At 49.3% G+C, this 22283-nt stretch overlaps 1 protein-coding gene across 10 annotated transcripts in view; it reads right to left on the bottom strand.

Annotated features, from left to right (window-relative positions):
• ARHGEF9 (Cdc42 guanine nucleotide exchange factor 9) overlaps window positions 1-22283 on the bottom strand; it is a 204332-nt gene that overhangs the window by 105620 nt on the left and 76429 nt on the right. The window contains exons 1-3 of one of the 10 annotated variants that reach the window (XM_027705517.1): window positions 5237-6123; window positions 2292-2376; window positions 1214-1275 (exon numbers count right to left, since the gene is read on the bottom strand). The exons of 4 other annotated variants lie outside the window; for them this stretch is intronic. In XM_027705517.1, the coding sequence (XP_027561318.1) occupies window positions 1214-1243 (30 nt within the window). In that variant the 5' untranslated portion in view covers window positions 1244-1275; window positions 2292-2376; window positions 5237-6123. Of the gene's footprint in view, window positions 1-1213; window positions 1276-2291; window positions 2377-5225; window positions 6124-19610; window positions 19796-22283 lie in introns of those variants that run through there. 5 more of the 10 variants (XM_027705518.1, XM_027705523.1, XM_027705519.1 and 2 more) reach the window with 5 other exon arrangements.

The raw sequence follows: 22283 nt of genomic DNA, 5'->3' as shown, positions 1-22283 counted from the left end.
TAGCTCTCAAAGTAGCACATTTCTATGACATTTTCTGTAGGGATAAACCAGAGTCGGTTGAAATCCAGACCTATTTCTTTAAATACCTTCCTGCACATGCTCCCCTCACCCCCTGAAACTCTTTAGTTCGGGTGGTGAAGCTTTTAGGCCTGCCCAATGTGTTCATTCACAGCAGAGCTCTGGGGGCTTCCTGCCCTGAGCTCAGATGCCGTTGGGAACACACCATCTGAAAATAAGGGAGTAATACTCTACAAAAACTGGGAATAAGGAGTGAAGGCTGCATGGCCCTTTGGTGGTGAGGAGGCCAGCAGGGTTAGAGCCAACCTGGCCCTCTGTGGGCACTTGCAGACTAAAGCTCATTTCCACTCAGGAAAGAAATCCAACCACAACTAATGAAATAAAGAAAATAAATCATGGTTCCTCCAGCAGCTCTTCCTCCAGGAGCATCTATTTTTAGTGAGAAGCATCAATCACTACAGTTTGCTGTCTATGACAGCTCCAACAGGCAAAGTCCAGCTAGTCTGGGCCAATGTGGACAAACACACATTGCCCACCTGTCCTGCCATTCCCCCACCGACCATCCAGAACACCACCACAGAACAGGAGTCCATTGGTCTTGGCTGCTCCATGGTACTGGATGATGTTCCTTCTCCCCAGCTGGGAAAGAGGAGGCACAAGGCAACAAAGGAACATGCCCAGGGCCATACAGTAAGTCAGTGGCAAAGCCAGGACCAGGCAGAATTATCCTCTGTAACCCCTGACCAAGCACTCTCTTCAAACAGGCCAATTCTTACACAACTATTAACATGTGGGAGTTTTCCTCAAGCTTCCCAACTTCTGGTCATTGGAGACTCCGCAGCTAAGAGACAAATTGCTGCGTTCTACCAAAATAGCTCTGCCAGCATTTCACTGGGAGATACGGATTGAACACGATTATCACACCCAGCTAAGAAAATACACTTGCAAATGCAAAATCCAGGACCCCCCTCCCCGACAGACAGAGATGCATCATCACAGCACAGAGCACACGGATACAACACGGCATTGCACACACACACATGCACCAGGCACCACAGAGCAAAACCAGCATTCCCTGAACGCACAAACCAAGGACCACAACGAAATGAAATGACAATACAGAGAGGGGTTCTAGTCACAAATTAAAACAAAAACAACCAAAAAAAAAACCCAAACAAAACACCAACAAACTTACATGGATTTTTGGCAATTTTCCTTCAGACATTATACACAGCAGCTGGGCTGTGTACTGAATACCTGATCCAAAAAGAAATATAACCACATTATGCAAACAGATGGGGGCACGAGTCAGGTGAACATGCAGCTCTTAACAACACTCATCTACGGGCTGAGAAAGCACCTCTGCATTCCCACAGAAGGGCTCAGATCGGGGCAGATCTTCATTCACTACAAAGCAAGTGCTGTGCTGCTGCCATCCCCGGGGAAAATCCAAATGGCAGGACAGAGCAAAGCCATCGCGTCAGAGACCTTTGAGCGGTCCCGTCCCCTTTAACTTGTCATGTGAGCTTTAACACAGAGGTGGGAAATATCCAGCGTGGGGGAGGAAGCCTTTAGAAACCTGAAAGGAAGCCCTTTATAAGCCCTAAAGAAAAAGCATTAAAATCACCATGCAGGCAGGACGAGCCGGGATCATCCCAACACGTCAGCTTGCCGGGAAGCACCCAAAGAGGGGGACATCACCCACATCACTCTTTCCCCGTGGTGAGGGGGGTGTCTGAACCTTTGAGACAGTGGATTGCCGTTCAGGAGGAACGGACTTTCTATGGACTGTGGGAAACAGGGTTGCTATGATACAGGCAGAGGCATTTTCATGAATCCTGTGGCAAATAACATTGAATCCTGCTTAAGCAGACAAACAGCAAGGCAGGTCTCCCCTCACCCAGTCTCAGCAAACACACAGCAGCAAGCACTGAAAGAGATTTTATGCATTATAAATATGCTATTTGCAGACAAATGAATTTTTTTTTCTTTGGGGCCACATTTTCCAGAGGGTCAGCACTTTGGTTCCTTAAAGGGAATGATCCCTCTTCCTCATCCCTGGGCTTGAGCATCCTCACAAATGGGAAGAACTCAGTGTTCACAAACCCAGGGGGAGTCATGGGGGTAAACTACTTCCAGGAACCTGACTGTGACCAGCCACAGGCATGACCCAGATCGTCCCACAGAGCTCAGGGAGAAGGGAAGCTCCACTGCATGGAGATGTTTCACAGCGTGCAAATGACACCCCGAATTTTGCAAGCACAGTCACTTACGAGCACAGGGGATCTACCACAAGCCACTGGGACTGCTGTCACCCCAAAAAGCTCCTAATGCGGGATGTCACGGACGGAGCCGCTCCTGAAAAGCACGGCAAGATAGAGTTGTTTCAGTGGCTCCTCGCTCCCGCAAAGCCGGCGCTCCCAGGCTCCGCTGCAGCCCCGGGAAAGGCCAGGCTGCAGGGGTAACACCACCCAGTGGGGATGGGGCACGTGGCTCAAGGCCCACTTGAGGAGGTGGTCACTGAGGCCTGGGGTGGGAAACGGAGATCAAACCAAAGACGCACCAAGCCCAGCCCTTGCTCACTCTTTAATTTCCTCTCTTTCCCCCAAAATTCCAACAGGAAGCCTGAAATGACAGGAACGGTGCTGCTACAACAGCAAAGTTTTGCTGTGCCCAACTTTCACATTGCTCTACATTAACTTTCCTTCTTTAACTCCACCAGCCTTTGGGAGAATAAAAGGCAAAAAGTTGTTATAAAATTAATAAGTTGTAATAAATTAATTCTCTCAAGCACATTCCACAATGGGAAAAACTCAGCTCACAGTGATCCCTCCCCCGCAGCTGAGTGTGCACGGCCCCTCGTCCTCCCCATGCACCCCACGGATCCCACACAACTCTACGATGGAACCAGAGGGGCTGGCAGGGACGAGCCACTGGACACGGCAGCCCCAGCACATCCGGACGCTTCCCAAAGATCTCCCCACAAGTACAAGCTCTGGATCAAGGAATGCACTGGGCACTAGGAAACCGTGCCAGGTACGGAGCATTCCTTGTAGAAATCATATTGAAAGGTAAACCTTCATGCCAGAGAGCCAGCCCTGAGAAAATAAACATTCAGGCACAGCCACAGCCCATTGGAACTTGCTCGTTAGTTTGGGGGTTGGTTTGTTTCTCTCATTTTTCCAAACTTACTCCTCAAATCCCTATGTCACTTAAAGCTGTTCCCCTGAAAGGATGTTTTTGGCTGCTGTTTGATCAATTCCCTCTCCATGGTGATCTCAGCTCATTTATTACATTTCTAGGAGATTCTGCAACCTATAAAACTAATGACAGAGGATGGCTAACAGGCAAATAAAGCAAATTTGAGCCGTTTAATGACCCAAACCATCCTGAGCATCAATTTTATTTGTTTGGTTTTTTTTAAAAGAAGATTGACTCAGTCTCCTGTGAAGTGCTTGAAGCCGGTACCTCTTGCAGACAGCTACAAGTGAAGAGGGGGAAACTGAGCCAGCAGGCACCAGAGCATCTTCCTGGGCTTGTATCCCTGGATCCTGGCTTTTCTCCCCATTAAAATGGGCTACTGCCCCTGAACACTTCTGGTCAGCTTTGGGGGCCAGTTGTTACCACCCTAGGACTCAGGGAAAATTTTTTTTCTCTTTTTTTTACAACTAAAACCACTTTGAAATTGCCAAATTTGGAGGATTTAACTCAATTTTCCAGCCAGCCAAAAAGCAATCAGCTCCTGAGCCCAGCTCGGCATTTAACTCACAGCAGACAGACCCTCACAGAGAAATAACTCCACATCTCCATCTACTAGCTCCAGCTTTGTCTTTATGAATCAGTTACATGATTTAGTTTTTCCTCCCAATTAGTAGAGGACACCAGATAAATAACAGGCAGCTGGAATTAGCATGAACTAGTTAAATTATCAAGGCAGTAAAATTTCAGTGATCATCAGGAAGAGATGAAAACATTTTCAGACTGATTTTTTTTATTTGCTTGTTTTGAGAAATTCTGATTTTTCTGGAGGGGAAAGTAATATATAGAAAAGTCCTTAACACTTCTAACAGAAGCACGGTACAGAGACGTATTTTCAAGAGGAAAAGACATTACTCTTTTCAGCCATCCCTTTCATATTCTCTCTAAACTTCACATGCTGCCACTGGAGCCCCCAGCCAGCCCTGCTTCCAAGCTGTAAACATTGCAATTTTGGTCTAGAAGCGCGTCTAACTAGTGGACACCTTTCCAGCAAGCCTATAATATACAACTTAACACTTCATTTTCAAGAAAAATCAATGTAAATAAAGTCATGCACAATAACCCATCTCAAAAGCTCATTTTCCTGGAGGTGCCCAAAGATTTTTCTTACATACATTCCCAAAAATTATATATATATATATAATTTTTATATATATATATATATATACATATATATACAGTCACACATGAAAGAAAAGAAAGGAAAATCAGATTTCTAGAAAATCAAAGCCAAACCCAACCCCTCCGTATCTGTTGCTTTAGCAAAGAATAACACAGCTTACATTCCCCTTTTTCCCTTTGATCCCTCCTTCCCAATTTGCAGAGACAGAAACCACATACAACCAGAATAAAAACCCAGTAGGTTATGTTTTGGTCCTTCTCACATCTTTAAAGAAAGGAGCTGGGTTACATCAGTGTGGATGTAGAATTTGGAGGCTTTGGGGCTGAATACTGAGAAATCGAGTCAGATCATCAAGGCAACGCAGATAAATACAGTAAGTAGAATTTATCTTTTTTTTGTGGCTGAATGTTATTTTAGCAAAGATTTAATCCTTTAATAGGATTTCTCACCCACCCCCCCCCTTTAAAAATGTCCAGAGCTCGATTCCATTGCACACACCACCATCTCTCACCTGGCACCTACATGGTTACTCTCACAGACATTGCACATTAACTGCTTGCTAGAAATTGCACACAAAATGACTTATTATTAACTTGAGCCTCTACTTCAAAGAAAGCAAAACAAAACAGCCAGTTCTCACCACAGACAGATATTTCCACTCTGCTTCTACCTAAATAAGTAGAGCTCTATCTCGCCAGCACAGCACCAGAGCGGAATGGATCACTGTTATTATTTATCACATTTAAAACCCAGGCAAAAGCAGCTACACTTACAGGCATACTCAAAAGACAAGACATGACAAAAGATTTAGGGAGAGATAATATACCAACGTCATACATATCACAGCGAGGCCATGTTGAAGCTCAACGCGTTTCCCCCCTCAGTAAGAAATCTCTCTCTCTCTTTCTCTCTCTCTCGCCTTTCTCTCTCTCTCTCTCCCGCTTGTGCTCTCTTGTTGAATTGCTAGTGGTAGTAGTAGCCCCCAACAGCTCAGGAGAAAAAATCCATTTAACGAGTGCCCAGGAAGAACATGAGTATGACATTCACAAGCAATAGCACCACAATCACTGCAAAAACGACCACCGTTTGAACATCCAAGGTCATGGTGCAATGCAGAACACTGTAGTGTTCGAGGTGTGGGGCTGGCAGATTTGGAGAAGTCAACCTCTGCTCTGTAAGACTGTCCATACATCCACCATGCTAGAATAGAGGAGAAAACTGTTCCTGGTTTTGGGTTGGCTCGTAATGCTTTGTGCTCTGCCTTAATTTCTCCCCTATCTGCTGTCTCTAGCTCATTCTGAGCCCGCTAAGTGAAGCATCATCACAACCAGTGAGCACTTGGGATGCAAAAATCCTTCCTTTAGGAAAAGAGCGAGCGCTGTCTGCAAGCTTCTCTGTCTGTCTCGTCCCCCCTGTCTCTCCCGGTCTCTCTCGCTGGCTGGCCGGCTTTTTAATTCAAGCCAGTGCAGATACGGCGCCCGTGTGAGTGTGACGGCTCCGCGAGCGGCTGCGGCTGCATCCCTCGGAGCGAGGCGGACCCTGGCGCATACTAATCAGCTCCAGTGACCAGGCAGCGAAGGGATCCTGGCTGTCACTCAAACGCAGGAGGAAGCGCTGGCTCCATAAATACGCGAGGCTTCCGCCCGCCGTGCCAGCGAGCGCCACGCAGACATGTCTCTGTCTCTGCCTCTGCTTCTGCCCTGCGCTGCGGGCGGGCAGAGCCGCGCGGGGCCGATGCGGAGCTCCGGGAAGGCGCTCCCGGCTTCCCGTGCCGCGCACAGCCCGCTCCTCGCCGCCTTTGTGCGGCGGGGCCGCGGCAGCACCGCCTGCGCCGAGCTTCCGATGGGAAACTTAAACACCCGAACTGCTGGGAGCCTGCTCAGAGCGGGGAGGGGAGCGAGAGCGGGGAGAAAAGCAGCCGATGTAACAAAAAGGCAACCCTTGGTAACCTGGAAATTCACCGTGAGCCTGAAATGCGGGGATTTGGTAGGGGGAATCACGTTTTAGCTCTGTACAGAATCACTGAATCTCAGAATCAGCCAGGCTGGAAAAGACCTCTGAGATCATCGAGATCAACCTCTGACCCAACCCCACCTTGTCACCCAGACCATGGCACTGATGCCACATCCAGTCTGCCCTTAAACACCTCCAGGGACGGTGACTCCACTCCCTCCCTGGGCAGCCCATTCCAATTCCCAATCACACTCTCTGTAACGAATTTCTTCCTAATATCCAACCTAAACCTCCCCTGGTGCAGCTTAAGTCTGTGCCCTCTTGTCCTACTGCTAGTTGCCTGGGAGAAGAGACTGCCCCCCCCCCAGCTACAACCTTCTGTCAGGGAGCTGTAGAAAGTGAGAAGGTCTCCCCTGAGCCTCCTCTTCTCCAGGCTGAGCCCCCCCAGCTCCCTCAGCCTGTCCTCACAGGGCCTGTGCTCCAGGAGTATGCACATCACCCCATCACAAATCCATACAGTCTCTCCCCTCAGCACTGCACTGGGTCTCTCCATGCTAAGAGTTAAACTGAATTCTGAGTCTACAGACAGAGATCTATAAAAGGGGGGAGGACAGATGGAGGATCTTTATTCCTTCTACAGCAGCCAGAAAAGCTCATTTCTACATTAAAATCACACACACACTCAGGGTTTATAGTCCAGGTGCCAGGTGCTATCCCAAACCTCAATCTTAGATCCCAGCACCAGCAGTTACCTTGGAGAGGCATCACAATACACACAAAACAGATACACTCAGCTGGAAAAAGCAAATGATTTTCCACACAAAGACAAATATAGAAATGCTGCCAATGAATATGCATAAAGCACTAAAATGCGCAGCCGGGGGCTGAGCACAGCACCTTCCAGGAAACCTGCGCCTCCCAACTCCCTGGCACTTCACACACAGACACGGGGCCAATGCACACCAAACAGCCACTGAACTTGTTCTCCAGCAACAAACTAAAGTCTGGGAGGACTTTAATGTTTAAACGTGGACAGGGAATGGGGTCAGCTGCAATGAGAGGCAGCCTGTCCTTCCAGGGCACCAGCATTTGAGGAAGGGACAGGGAGGTTATGCTCATACCCCACCTCACCACTCAAACCAACACTAAACCCAGCTGTTCACTGCAAGGCTTAGCTTTATTTTATTTCCTTTGCTAGTTGGGTTGCCGGAGGGCTCACTTAAAAGGAGGAGGCTCCTATATCCACCTCAAACACCATGGAGGGAGAGCGTGTCATGTGGGCGAGGACTGGGCCTCCATGGAGCCTCCCTCCTTGGCCTCCACTCAGACCCACTGGTCTGTGCAAGACCTACACTCCTCAGCCCCATCCTCCTCTTCTCTGACCAGCTCTGTAGCACACGTGGGCCATGATGCTGAAGGTGGGTCGTGTTGAGCACAGTGGAAATAAGAACACTTTAGGTCCATCAGATGGTGTCTTCTCTTTATTTTGTGGGAGAAGTACCAGCCAGAGGTTGTCTCGAGCACCTGAGCCCCTTGCTCTGTTCAAGCAGGGAGTTTCTTATTCAGGAGGACAGTGAAAGGTCATTTTTCACCTGCATATTTACAAAGAAGCTACTTTAAAGCTGCCCCGTTAGCACATGTGCCAGGCTGTATCCAGGTCACCAGCTTCCAGACCTGCATTCCCTATCAGTATCCAGTTTTAGGACAGTCACTCTGTCTGATGCAATTTTAGACTAACCAGAATAGCAAACAGAGAATCACAGAATGGTTTGCATTGGAAGGGACTCTGGAGATCATTTAATTACAACATGTAATAGATATGGAATATTTACTATTGCTACCATCCTTTCCCAAAACAATACATGCAATTTTCCAAAACCCAAACCTGAACTCACCCTAACATCCAGAAAATTCCAGTTTCTGTCTCAGAAATAAGTGACCTCTCCAAAACATACAACCAGCCCAGATTTAGAGGCATCTTTACAGCCAGTTAATGTTTTCCTCTAAACTGCGATGAGAGCAGAGGGAGCCTGGGTCTGGAACCCAGCTCAGGCTCAGCCTTACTGTTAGAGGAAGCCCAGTGGAGATGTTCTACTGATCCACACAGCCCTGAGGGCTTGCAGACCCTCTGCAGACACAGCCCATCCTTTGCTCTGTGTGTCCTCTCATTGCCCAGAACGGGAGGCGACCGGTGCAGTTCCACGGCAGACTCCTCTGAGCCTTTGCACACAGCAAGGGGAGCAGAATCGGGGCAGGTACGAGCACAGAGGCCTAAGAAACATCCAGAACAAAGGTGCAGCGATCACACATGCTCACAAGCTACTTCCGTAGCTGAAAGGGAGGGTTTCATTGCGAGCACTGCCTGGCAGGGCTGGGGCAGTCCCTCCGCACGAGCTGAGCCACTCACAGCGCAGGGGAGGGCAGAGATGCTAAAGACAGGCTTTACAAAGCCAGCCCCTCCTGGGGCCGTCTGCCAGCCGCGGGCAGGGGGTCCCCAAAACCCCCTCCCCAGTACAGCCTGACCATCACGAGCAGCTGCAGGCGAGGGGCGAGGTTGTGGGTACCCCAGTGCTGGGCTCCTGCCTGCAGGGGCTGGGGGGCTGCTCCCCAGGTCACACTCCAGAGCAAACACCCCAGCAGATCAGGCAGGAAAGCACCAGGTGCCTCACCTCACACAGGTACAGATACTGGGCTCCAGTGGAAGCTGTGTGTGTAACAACCACTGAGAGTGAGCAGCACAAACAGATTTACTGCAGAGAAGCTTCTATTTAAATGATATTCACAGTATTCCCAATAGTACTTGCTGCTTTATATAATTTCCTATGCCTCCTGCGTGCACTAAATGTTAATTTTACTACAAAAGTGGATGATACCTTCTCTTAGAAGCCTCTCTGAAAAAGAACACCTACACAGCAGGGGTTTATATAAAACCACCGCAGAGTTTAACTTCATGTAATGCTTTCTGGGAAGTTTAGTCTAACCTCCTGCACAGAGTGAAACCGAGGAACGAGATGATAAGATTTGTACTAGTTATATAAAACACCACGTCCCTCACAGTACAGCACATGCCCTGACACTACAGGAGACTTGGGGAGCACAATTTGTAATGCAAGTTGAGCGAGGGCTCTGCTGTAGGAGAAAGGAGATTTTAACTTCAGCACCTCTCCAGCGGGATAGCGATCGGGGAGGAGGCACGGCTCCCACTCACACATCGCACCCGCACATCTCTACGTAAGCATAAATCACAAATCTGATAGACAAATATGTAGGGATAGCGCATCCTGGACACCCAAATAACAGACAGATCAGAGGGGCCCTCCACTAACATTAATTACAATATGGTAATTTTGGGGCAAGCCTATGAAGCAGATGATGCCAAATCCTTCCGAGCGTAACACATCGGGCTCAGCCTTGTGACCACGTCTCCCTCCAATGGATGTCTCCGGCAATTAGCACATCCCACTCCTTCCAGCTCAACAAATACAGTTCTAACTCAGCAGCCAGGATTTGCAACTGGAATGCTCACAGGTCCTGTATCCCACTCCCAATGACAGCTACATGGTCCCCACATGATCTGGCAGGACAGTCCAGGGGCGTGTGGCGGTCCAGGGCTTCAGCTCCTGTGCAGATTAACAACCTCCAGTTTTGGACAGGGAGAGGCATCTATGTTTTCCCAACACATCAGCTCCACCTTCCATTAACTGCAAAAATGAGCCACTCAATGCAGATCCAGAGTATTCCAAGCATGCCGCTGTAGGAAGTGGTGTGGCCAAGCTCTGGGATTTGGCATGAGGACCCCAACTCTGCCCATCACTTGGCCAAGTCTCTTAGTGAATTTGGGAGAATTTCAAACAAATCACAGGGTGGTTTGTGATTCTGAGTGGGTCTGGATGGATGAAACCTGTGGACATGGGGAAAACAGCTGCCATCGATCATCAGTCCAGAACTGCATCGGCTTGTTTATGTTCCCTTTTGGAGCAAAAGCCCCACCCCAGACCTATATGGCAACATGAAGGAAGTTCAAACTTTTAATTTGAATTAATACTGCCCCCAAAAAGGAACAGACAGCAACAGTCCTCAGGGATATGTGGGCAGGAGACAGACTCCTCCATTCCCAGCCTCCTGTGCTGGGCGCTCATGGACCACGGCCGTGACACCGATGGGGGGGGGGTGAATGCTGGGCTCTATTAGAGATTATGAGAAGACCATTAAATTAAGTTGTTTTTTTTCTAAATCTAGGCAGGAATTAAGCTGGGGGGTTCAGAGATTAAAGGCCAGTGAGATTATGATTTGCTGCTTCCAGAAAGGAGGATTTCCTTAAGCTGGGAGTTGCCTCTTTTTCCCTTCTCTTCTGACAGAGCCCCCTTCTCCATCCTTTGCCAGAATCTCCATAATCTTGTATGTTTATGGAATGGCTTCCTGGGAAGCTTTAAAAAGTTCCAAATGCCTAAAATTCCTTACCCAAACTGCAAAATGGGAGGAATATCTGTACAGACTTGGACTCAGGGGGCTGATTTTGGTGGTTAAAAATTACCTTTCCAGTCACCCCAGTTCCTTGCCTGTCCACTCCATCCCTCAAATGGAAAGCTTCCTCACTGTCCATGAATTTGGAACTTTTTCCCACAACTTCCTCCTTCTAAACTGCCTAAGAAAAGGCTGAGTTGAGAGCCAGCAAAGCAGTGAAATGGGAGAGAAGGTGGATGTGAGAGAGAGCAGAGCAAGACCCCGTAAGAAAGCTGGGAGTAGCAAGGCTGGGAGTGCTGGCAAAGAGAATAAGTTTCTAAGCCCACTTCTGTTTGGGGAACACAGGGCACTGCCAGAGGTTGAGTTTGCCACATGGCTTAACCTGCATGACCACCTGGCCAAGAGCTCAGAGGCCACGGGGACAGACCTGAGCCTCTCCCTCTCACTGCTCTAAGTATTCCATGAAAAAGAAAAACAAGGATTTCACCAAAAGATGGGAAGCATCACATTGACCTCCACAGCTTGACCCTTGGCAGACACACCATTTAGAGAAACACAGAGCTCAGGCAAGTTGTCATAGGTGAACCCTTTCCCATTCTTCACCAGTCCTAATTTTGTCTCAGAAAACAAGAAGTGATACACAACAGAATTATGTCCCCAGTGTAGAGACTGATTTATTTATAACAGTTTCATTTCATACTAACAGCCAGACACCAACCAAGCCAGGGGGGTTGTGATGTACTAGTGCACCAGCCCTGGTTAACAACCCTCTTGAAAAGTAACCATGTGCCAGATGAACAGGTCTTTGAATGTAAGGCAGTAGTGACACAGAATCATCACAGAACCCCAGAATGGTTTGTCTTAGAAAGGAGCTTAAAGCTCATCTTGGTCTATGGGCAAGGACACCTTCCACTAGACCAGGTTGCTCCAAGGCCATCCAATCTGGCCTTGGACACTTCCAGGGATGGGGCAATGTCAGATACTAACCAAGGCTGGTTACAGTCACATCTGAAGACCTCAATTAATCCTCATTCCTCCTCCAAACAGAGCCACCACCTGAGCAGATGTTGCTCTTCCTTCAGGTGAAGAACTAAAGCACTTGCGTGGTGCAGCGAGGGGGGAGATATAACCAAAGCCTTGTCACTGTTGTCTTATGAGGTGCCCAGATGCTTCTTCCAGAGCACCCTGGCCAGTTGTCACCTGCATCCTAGGACAACTCACTGTGTCCCTGCCAACGTCCTGCCCTCACCTGCAGGGCTGCACCAGCCTGGGCTGTGCTACAGGGAGTGATGTCCCAATGGAATCAGCGCTCAGAGATCTTGTAACACTATTTAAACTATGCTGAAACAGCCTTGAGAGCCTGTCGGGGGGGGGGGGGGGGGTGTCCATTGTGCTTCTCTGGATTGCAGTGAGAACAACACATCATCTATTTTTAAGTTTATTTGAACTTAAAGCATTAAGACAGACTAAAATCTCCTGCCCCTGGCAATCGTGTTGCAAGTGCTTTCTCTCCTCCTTGCATCTGCTCCATACCCCAGCCTGTACTCTACAAGCATCCTCAGATTCCCAATGTTGAAAAAGAAAAGAAAAACCCCTCAAATCCAGCAGAAGTCTGATGTGGTAACACCAATTACCCTGGTCACAGAGAAAGACTTGAGGGGCTGAGAAAGTTCAGTTTAAAAGGACCTATCCAATTCAGACGCTCATTTCAGCCTTACGTAAGATATCCTTGTCTGGAATAAAAAAAAATCCCACTGGCATAAAAGAACACACAGAACTTTACTCCTTAATTTTACTTCTCAGGCTTCTGGGCTCGCAGTTGACCCTGGAAACAAAGCAAAGAAGGCAAAGCCCAAACTGCAGAAAAATCCAAGCCAAATCCCTTCCTTGGGGGAATATAAGTGCTCCCTCCAGGCACTGACAGGAGCTCCAGTGCTCCTGCTCTCACTTCTGACATTAAATAGCAGAATCTTCATATCAACATATGGCTGGACAAAGTGGTAAATGGGAAAAAAAATTGTCACCCTCTAGAAACTACAACAAAACCCTACTAAATCCAGGGTCAGTGTCCCCAGAGGGGTCCCTGCGAAATTCAGCTGCACAGGCACAGAGAAACTCTTTGTCATGAAAATCAAAGGGTGCATTTCAGCTTTGCCACAACACAGGAAGGTCCTTTGAAATCCAAGGCACCACAACTCCTATGCAGTAAAAAAGGCAATCTAACAGAGTATTTCCCTCTGCCCAAGCTGGTGGAGGTCTGGCAATAGTAGTGCAAGGTGCTGGGCAGAACAGGAACAGTGTGATCCATGATGCACACACCAAACAGCAACGTCAGGAACCAGAAGGAAACCAGAGGAGGAGGAGAAGTTTTGGCTCTGTGCCTTTATTGCCTGGCCCTGCAGAAGGTGTGGGTTAAGGAGCAGCTCTCCTGCAAGAGGATGCTCCCCCTGAACAGGTCACCATCATCTCTGCTTGTGGGCAAGGCTGAGTCAGGCCCTGTCCCAGGACACCAGGAAAAGACAAAGGCTCTTGGATTTCCAAGTCCTGATGCTTGTTATTCAAGTCTTCACTGCTGCCCTGCCACCCCGAGCTCACTCTGGGGGAATCTGGAATCCCCCACCATGTACATATCAGGCAGGCTGAGCCAGGCACAGTCCCTGACTCGTTGAGAGCCATGGCACAGGAGCAGGAGCCACAGCCCTGCTTGGAATACGGGAATGAGGATGAAAAGAGCCCTCCCCACACCCCTCCTGTGACACTTGGCTCCAGCTTCCCTGGGTTTCTCCTCATCAAGACACTGAGTAAAGAAAAAACCCTCTCATTAAGAAGCTGACCCAGGGGTCTCATGTTCTTCACACAAATTAACCCAGAGAATTAGATTTGCTTCATATAAATCATTTTCTCCCCCTCTCTCTGCCTCCCAAAAAAAGAAGAGGGAAGAGCCTATTGAATCTGGCACTCTTAATGAAGGAAACGATGCAAGCCAAACTAATGAAGTAGGAATTCCAGATGGATAGCAGTAGGTGTATGAATAGAACACGGAACACTCGTTTTTATCAGCAATATCGGCATTAAAAAGGAAAAAGAAGTTTTTAGCTTTTTTCTTTCATTTTTTTTCCTTTCTTCAAATGAGGCCAGTAGGGTTTCATTCCCTGTCCCACCTTGGCCCAGCAGGATGGCTCACAGTGAGAGGGAGCAGAGGCTGCTGCCTTCCAGGAACAGGCAGCTCTGCCCTCCCCACTGCTCACACTGTGTGAGTGCAGAGAGCCAAGGGGACCCTGGCTGTGTGGGATCACACGGATAAACCCCCCTGCTGTGGGACACAGCCACACACAGCGACCACAGGAAGGAGCCTGGGGTGGAACTGGCTTCTCCCAGAAGCACAAACTGCACTTCTGCATCGTTCATCAGCAAGCAAGGCCAATGTGTAAATCCAGTGGGATAGAGCTGAGGTTTGCTGTGCACAACTGCAAGAGTTCTGGGGGCTTCGGCTGCTGCCTGGAAACAACTATGGCACAGAAGGTGTGGTGCCATTTACTGCAAGCCCAACATTATCTTGGGTTACCTCCAAGTAATTCTGCAGCATGGGGATACAGACGTTGGGATCCCCACGGAACAGGCATTTCTGCACAGTGACACAGCTCCTTGGGTTCAGGGGGAGTGACCAGAACTCCGGACAGGGAACTCTCTACTTCTCACCCATCCCCTCCTACTAGACTAAGTTGGAGATTTCACAGCCTGAAATTGGCTCCCAGATATGACACTCTGAGATACGACACTCCAGCCATTCCCTAACAATCCCCATCTCTCCCCTCCCTGCCCACATTACATAATAAGCATCTTTATTTATTCTTTTTTTCGTAAGTCGTCTTTTCATAACAATAGAAACTATTGGAGACCGAGATAACTTGATGAATTTTTCCTATTATCTAAGAGCTTAGTCACTCAGGGAATTAGTCATGTTCAAAATAACAGCCAGGCTCAAAGAGATTCAGAGCAACCATTCTGGAGCAGAAGCAGCTAATGTCATAAATACATTAAGATGTCAGCTTGAAGCATTTCAGAGATTTTTCAAGAAGTGTTTAAAAAAAGAAAAACCCTTTGACTAGATACAAGGAAATCAGGTTCTCAGCAGTTAGAACTGTGGTTTACAAAGCCCGTGGTGCTCAAACACTGAAAGCCTGAGCAGGAGGGACAGATGGACGTGGTGACCACGTGGTGCGTGTGGTTTCCCAGCGAGCACAGCCTGCTCGATGCTCCACATGGCACCCTCCCAGCACTGCTCTCACAGGGTTTTCCAGACATCCCTGATGCATCATGAAGACATGTCTCAGGAGACAGAGAAGTTATTGGCAATGTCCAATATCCAGCAGGTAGGAACAGGGGCACAGAGCCACGGGACTAGAGCCAGGTCTCCCCCTAGCCACACGGGGTACTGACACAAGGGCAATCCTCAGCATATTTCAGGGGTCTATCCAAATATTTTTATTTACCACAATGTCAACTCTTTCTTAACCAGGCCATTTATCATATACTCTTATAGTAGCACTGTCAGAGGCTGTAACTGAAAGGTTAAAGGAGCCCCAAACTGGGAGTGAAATGAAAAACTGGACAGGTACTTTGTGAGTAAGAAAAATCCCACAAAAACATGCATTTGGTAGGATGGGCTTCAGGCTCTGGGAGCTCCCTGGCAGTGCAGCACACACGGAATTCTCCAGCCCCTGCAGAGCTCAGTCAACCCAAGTATCAACCTCCAGTGACAGCAGGTTCCAAGGTGAACAGGAACAAACTTCCAATAAGCCACTCTCCTGTGGAAAAAGCCCTCCCTGCTGAGGCCCCAGGGTGTGGAGCGGCTGGACCTGACAGCGTCCTCTGCAGGACACCCAAACTGCTCAGCACGGCACGGGGCTTCCTGGGAGCTTCACTGGAGCTGAGTGCTCCCTGTTCCCTTTGATCTCTGCAGGACTCAGAGAGCTCTGGGCCTCTTCAGTCCCATTTTCCCCAATGCCTGGATACTGCAAGATCCTTCTTCCGTCCCATCCCGGCCTGGCTTCTCTCCACCAACTGCATTTGCTTATCCAAACTTTCAAAAATGAAAGTCAAACCAAAACTGCTTTTTTTCCTCTTCTCTATTCCTGACTTCACATTGAGCTTTTCAGGATTACAGAGCGCAGAGAGTCTTTGTACTTTCAATATCCTGTGATCTGCAGACTGACAAGTGGAGAAGGATCAGTAAGGAAAAATGTAAGCAAGATCCTGGCTGCTGACCTGCCCTGTTCGTGGACATCTCCACCACTTGCAGTGTTTGGCCCTTTGATTCACTGAATTCCTTATCACCACACTTTTAAGCTGTGATGATTTACAAGAGCCTACTTTTTGTTTAGGAGAGAAATGGAAAATATCAAGCACAGCTTGATTTTAAATATTTGAACAACAGGCATAGCAGCCTAGGGAAAAACATGACTGTATATGCCTGAAAAAGAGAAAAGACCTATGGAAGGTAATGGCTGCACTAACTTGGACTGTCACAGGCACAATACTAAGCCCAGAAGGAGACTCTATGTGAGGAAATACCAAAGAAGATTCACACTTGTAATACAGTCAAAGGCCTGGGAAAAAAGTGTGCCCTTGGCAGATAAAAAGCTATCCCAGAAAAGGCCTGATTTAATCCAACATTTGATTACCATGCTGGATCAATACTCTCTGAAGAATCCCAAACCAAATAATCATCATCCTCACATGCCAGTCAGAGGTGTAGATTGATCCTCATCACTACCAATGACAATTAGTTTCATCTTTCTGGGTTAGAAACAGATACCAGAGAGTTTAGCAACTTGGTACCAATGAAGCATGTAAAGCATCCCCGTGGGATGCCAGCATAATTGGCAAAAGATTAATTGTTTAAAAAATGGGAAGCAGCACATACAAAGGAAGAAAAAAACAAGCCCCAACAGCTTAATATTATGGAATAATAGTGAGGTTTAAGGGGCTGATTTAGAAATAAAGAGCCACCTGCCATGAGAACAAAAGGTATTATCACTTGGAAAAAATTAGTGACAGGCTTTCTAAAGATGAGTAACTCTGAAGGGAAGTGGGTCTGAGTCTTTAACCCAAGCTGAGAACAGAAAACAGCACTTTGAATAAATCAATGCCGTGCAGAACTTGGGAGAAATCAGTCTAAAATCCAGGTTTTGACCAACGTGCCTGAGCAGAACCAAGTCCAGAGATGATAGCCAAAATAAATGTATATTGCTGTTCGTTAGTAGGTGCACAGAAAACAGTATCAGAGTAAAAAAGACAGCTGAAAAACCCTAACAGGGGCTCAGTGTTTATGAAAATTGGTCCAGTGATGCTCTGGGTGAAAGGCTGAGGTTCTCCACGGCATGGAAGGCAGTGAGAACAGGGCAGCCAGCCTTCACTCAGGAGTCAAGAGAGCCATTCCATAGTTCTGTAGCACAGTTTAATCAGCAGGCTGAGATAATAATATTCCCACTGACTTGCTGAAATGCAGCTCCTTCTGGTGTGGAACAACTCGTTTGTTTAGCAGCGCGCACCAATACGATCCACATCTGAAGTGCTAAAAATTAAAGTAACTTACCAATGGGGGCAGCAGGCAAAATCTGCATTACAGGGAATATCACTATCTGCACTGGCACTTGGCCAGGACATCTGGACTAACATGCCTTGTCTTTCCAGAAGAGCAGAATTTGTAGGGCCCAAGCGTCGGCAGGACCTTGGTTCCACAGCACAGCCAAGAGAGCACTCCCAGCATCCCTGGGATTCCAAGGGCAGGAGCCCACTGAACCCGTCGGACCACAGCCACCCATCCCCAGGGAAACAGGCTCCTCACTCACAGGGGACTGCAAAGATTCCTGCTGGATTTATCTTATTTGGGTCAGTTCTACTTTGTTGGTTTGTAATCATTTTTTATTTCTAGATACCTGGAGATATGTGGAATATCCCCAAATACTGCTGAGGCTGTTAAACTGCTGTATCAAATAAAGAAACCACAGTTCTCTCTTTCGTTTTTCCCTTTTGAGACAGGCAATATTGGGAAACTCCTGGGTAGAACTCTCTTCAAAATCAATCACTGGAGTTTTACTTTCTCCCAAAATATCATACATTACAGGCTATCCAGCAACCCCTATAATTCCTCTCAAAGATAAGGCAAAGATTAGACTAATGAGAACAAAATAACAAAGTCTCCCTGGCTGCCGGCAGCAAAGAAGGAAGCTGGGACGGTGAGAGGGTGAGAAAGTGTCAAGTCTTATGCTGTGTCAATTAAAAAAGCAGTTTGTCCTGCACCACATCCAGCCCCTCCCCACCCGAGCTCAGCAGTCACCTGGGAGGAGAGGAAAAAGGATGCAAGAGCCACGTCCAGCTTCCCAGCACCACTGTTCTGCACCGTACTTATCTCCGACAATGTAAACCGGCAAACGGCGATTTGCGTTGCTTGGACACCGGCGGAGAACGGCAAAGTGCTCCTCGGGCTGCGAGCGGGTCCAGGGGGCACAGGGAAGAAATCCCGCCCCCTCGGGATGCTCAGAGGGTGGGAGGTGGCAGCAAACCCCCCAAACCGCTGCGGGGTGGTAGACAAACCTTACACAGGACCTAAACAAATGTGGTACCTAATGCAGGCTGCTGCCTACAGCCGCATCACACCGAGCCTTCCAGGAGCACAAAGCACTCCGCCCCAATTTGTACGAGTATCCGAGAGGGGCTGAAGGGCAGGAGGAGCCGCACAGGGCGGCACAGAGCTGGTGGCTGGGCACCAGGAGAGCGCGGGCAGTGATCCCTGCGCTGGCTCCAAAAGCCTCCCCGCTGCCAGCGGCATCTGCCGGTGCCCCCGCGGAGCCGGAATGCGGGGGCTGAGCCAGGTGACGCCAGAGCCTGCTCGGCCTGAGCCAGCCAGACACCGGGAGCAGCCCGCAGGGATGCCCTGAGGCTCCCCGCAGGAGGGAGAACGCCCAGGGAAGGGCAAAACCCAAAACCACCTGCAAAGCCCAGCCCAGCAGAGAGGGAAATTGCCGTTGCAAAGCCAAGCTGTGCAAGGAGGGAGAGCGGGAGGGGAGAAGGATCTCAACAACAACCGCATCGCTTCACGGGGAAGTTTCTGAATGAGGCAGAGGGACCCTGCTGAGCTGGGGGAACTTCCCCGCTTCCCCTCCGGCACACACAGCCCCTCCGAGCCGCACTCCGGGCTCAGCGAGGGCATCTGCAAATCGGCAGGATTTTGTCTCATTAAGCAGAGCTGTCAGTGTTTAACCGGCTTTCCTGAAGCCTCTCCACTCCCGAGGAGTGTGACAGCCTGGTGCAAGCGCAGGCAGGGGCTCTCCAGCTCAGCAGCACATTCGACTCCCCCCGCACCGCAACTCATCATCCGGCGGAGGGGCAGATCTGACAGGTCCCGGCGGCTGCCGCCAGCCAGCATCCCTGTGCCGGCACTCCTCTCCTCCCAGTCTCTCCCCCGGCTCGCACACCACACAGCCCACATTCGGGAACCGGGAAAACCCTCTGCTTCCCCACAGTCCCCCCGGTTCATCCTACCGAAACCCCCTCTCCAGCCCCGCCGAGCGCCGCTCCCCCTCCCACGCCCCAACGCGTGCCCACCCTCCTTCCTCTCTTTTAATTTCTTCTTTTGCTCAGCAGTTTGGGAATGCAGAGTCCATAAAATGGCTACAGAGTGATCAATGGTTTCAAGGACAGGGAGTAAAGGAGGAGTCAGGAGATAGGACGGAGGTTCATTTCCCTGTCAAAGTACTGCAATAAGAGGAAAAGAGAGAGACATAGCTACCTGAACTCACCATTCCTGTTCCATCCCTTAGCCACTGCATCTTGCTTCTGATGATGTCCTTATTATCAGGGAGGGGAAGGAAAAAAAATCCCTACTGCCTGGCGAGAGCTGGCAGGAAAAAAAAGAAGCCCCCCACCCCCACCCTAGCCCGGAGCTTTCAGTCAGCCATCCCTCAGCCCGGCAATCCCGTGCCTGTCAGGAGCACGTTATTAGCAGCCTCCTCACTACCTGGGATTGTGCTTATTTATTTCAGTCACGGACCGAGGGATTTGAGGGGAGGGGGATGTCTTTTTTTTTTTTCCCTTGCCGTGCTTTGAAACTCTGCAGGAGGGGAGGGAGGGGGGACCTATGCAAACTTGGGGAGGGTCCCCGCAGTCGCCCAGCAGCCCTGGCACCCCCTGCCCTCCTGCCCTGGCCGGTCACCCTCGCCCCCAGCGCTGCAGGACTCCGGATCTGCAGAGCCAGCACATGGCTCCACACTCAACAAGGGGCTGGGGCTTTTGCTGACGTTCAAAGGGCAGTAGTTTCTCACTCTGCTTTCCACATGCAGGATAAGTCCCCTTCCCACTGAAACCAAAGCCCCCAGCCCAGCCAAGCGCTGCCCCTGCTGCCCGGGGTTATCCTCCCTGCAGCACCCGCACCCCGCTCCCCACTCCCCACTCAGGGCTTTAATCCCCTGCTCACTCCCCTTGTGAGGGAGCTTTATCCCGACTTTCTGGTCATGGCAAGGAAAGTACAGCCCGCTGCAGAGTTGAGAAGAAAATCCACTCGTTAAGCATTCCCCATCGCCACGGCCACCCACCACACCGAGAGAGAGGAGATCGCTCTGTCTGGCGCTGGAGAGGAGGGGCGGCGGCAGCATATGGGATGTGTAGAGCCAACTGGAGACAGGGCTGAATCCTCCCGAGTCCTCCAGCTGGGACACGCATGTTGACATGGTTCTCCCCATTTTTCAGAGAAGACATGGAGATCGCAGGAGTTGGCCAAGGCCATTCACGGAGGCGGCTGCGCCATCCCAGGGCTCGCTGCCCACAGGAAGGGGCAGCCCGGAGCAGGGACTGACACACCCCTGAGAACAGGCAAAATGCCCCCCCAACACTCCCCAAATCTCCTCTCCGGCAACCGAGGTCTGCAGCTGGTTTCAGAGCCAGGAGGGCAGGTAGAAATTGTGGAGACAAGGTGGGAAATGGCTGACATCCTGCTCAGATGGGCACAGACACCCACAGCCAGGATATACGTGCACTGGGTACACTGGACATGCTGGATCCTCACACAGGATATACTGCAAAACCTCTAGAGAAGCTACAGTCTCCTCGGTTATACTTGCAGAGGATTTAGGGTTGTGTTTGAGTGGGGTTTTATCCATGCACTCAAGGGCAGAAGGGCACTTGGATCTCCTGCTCCTGGCCTCCAGAGGAGTCAACGTTTTTCCTGGAGATTCTGAGACAGGAAACAACATGCAGCTCCTCGTGACTGCCACTTTGTGCTGGTCCTGTGCCACTCAGCAGGATCAGAGCCTAGGTGTCTTCACTTATTTATTGAACTGGGACAGACCAGGAGAGCAGGCAGGAGCGAAGGGATGCTGCCCAGCATCTCTGCATTGTTGGGGCCCCATGTTAACCTGCTCCAGTTACATCAAGCCATATTCCATCACTTTTTCTACAGGCACTGACAGCCATCATTATTGCCAGAGATGGCTGACAAAAGAGTGAGTCAGGAGACAAATGCTTATAGCTGTCCAAACTCTGGAATTCTACCTAAGTTTCCTGTGTTAAGTGACAGAAACTCCAGGTAAGTTATTTATATCCATAGGAGGACTCTGGTTGGAAAATCCCACCTCTGGCAACCATTCTGGTGTTGTCAATCAGGGTCTGCCCCTCATCAGGAACAAAACCTGTTTGGGATGTCGGACAGATCCAGCACAACCTCACCAACTGATTTAAAAGCTGCAGGGGTTGGGGAGAGCCAGGACAGCAGAACCGACAGACAGATGGACATCCTGAATGCATGGGCATTGCTCCTTCAGAAACCTGGACTAAAAAGAGAGCAATGATGAGGTTAATCTGTAATTGAAGATAAATGTTTTTCTACCAGGAAATATTGAATGAGATCTGCATTGTTGTCAGCACACACAGATAATACAAGAATTACCCTCTTAAGCACGAGATCATCTTTAAACCACACACTGCATCATCCCAGTAACTCCACTCACTTCAGTCCAAGTTACACCCATCCTAACCTGGCAGTGCAAATGGAGGGGGTATTTGTCTGGCACATCCCACCCATTTGTTCCAATTGGTAACGTGGATCTGGAAAAGGAGGAGGACAATTGTTGTGGAAGCTTGTTGCACAGGAGAAGAAATTATCCCTGTTTTGCTCCTCCTGTCAGCTGTTGATCAGGCCTGTCAATAAGGCTCATATTCCCCCGTTTCACATTCTATCCCTTGTTTACACTAAGCTGATCTGAGAAGCAAAGCAAGAGTTGCCAGGTTAATTCTTGCTCCCTGCGAAGGTGAGGAAAGGCAGGAAAGCCCAGAGATCAGCCAAACCCCTGAATGAGCATCAGCCTGCACACAAATCCCATCCTGCCCAGAGCAGTGGGGCAGCCATTCTCTCTGGCACATGCAACCACGGAGAGAACCCAGCTGCCTTTTCCCTGCCAAGAAAATGCAC

The sequence above is a fragment of the Neopelma chrysocephalum genome, unplaced genomic scaffold (assembly GCF_003984885.1).
Source record: "Neopelma chrysocephalum unplaced genomic scaffold, ASM398488v2 Primary Assembly neopelma1_336b, whole genome shotgun sequence".
NCBI classification, from domain to species: Eukaryota; Metazoa; Chordata; class Aves; order Passeriformes; family Pipridae; genus Neopelma; species Neopelma chrysocephalum.
Note: the sequence above shows the minus strand (reverse complement) of the source record. Positions and strands in the feature narration are given on the sequence as shown.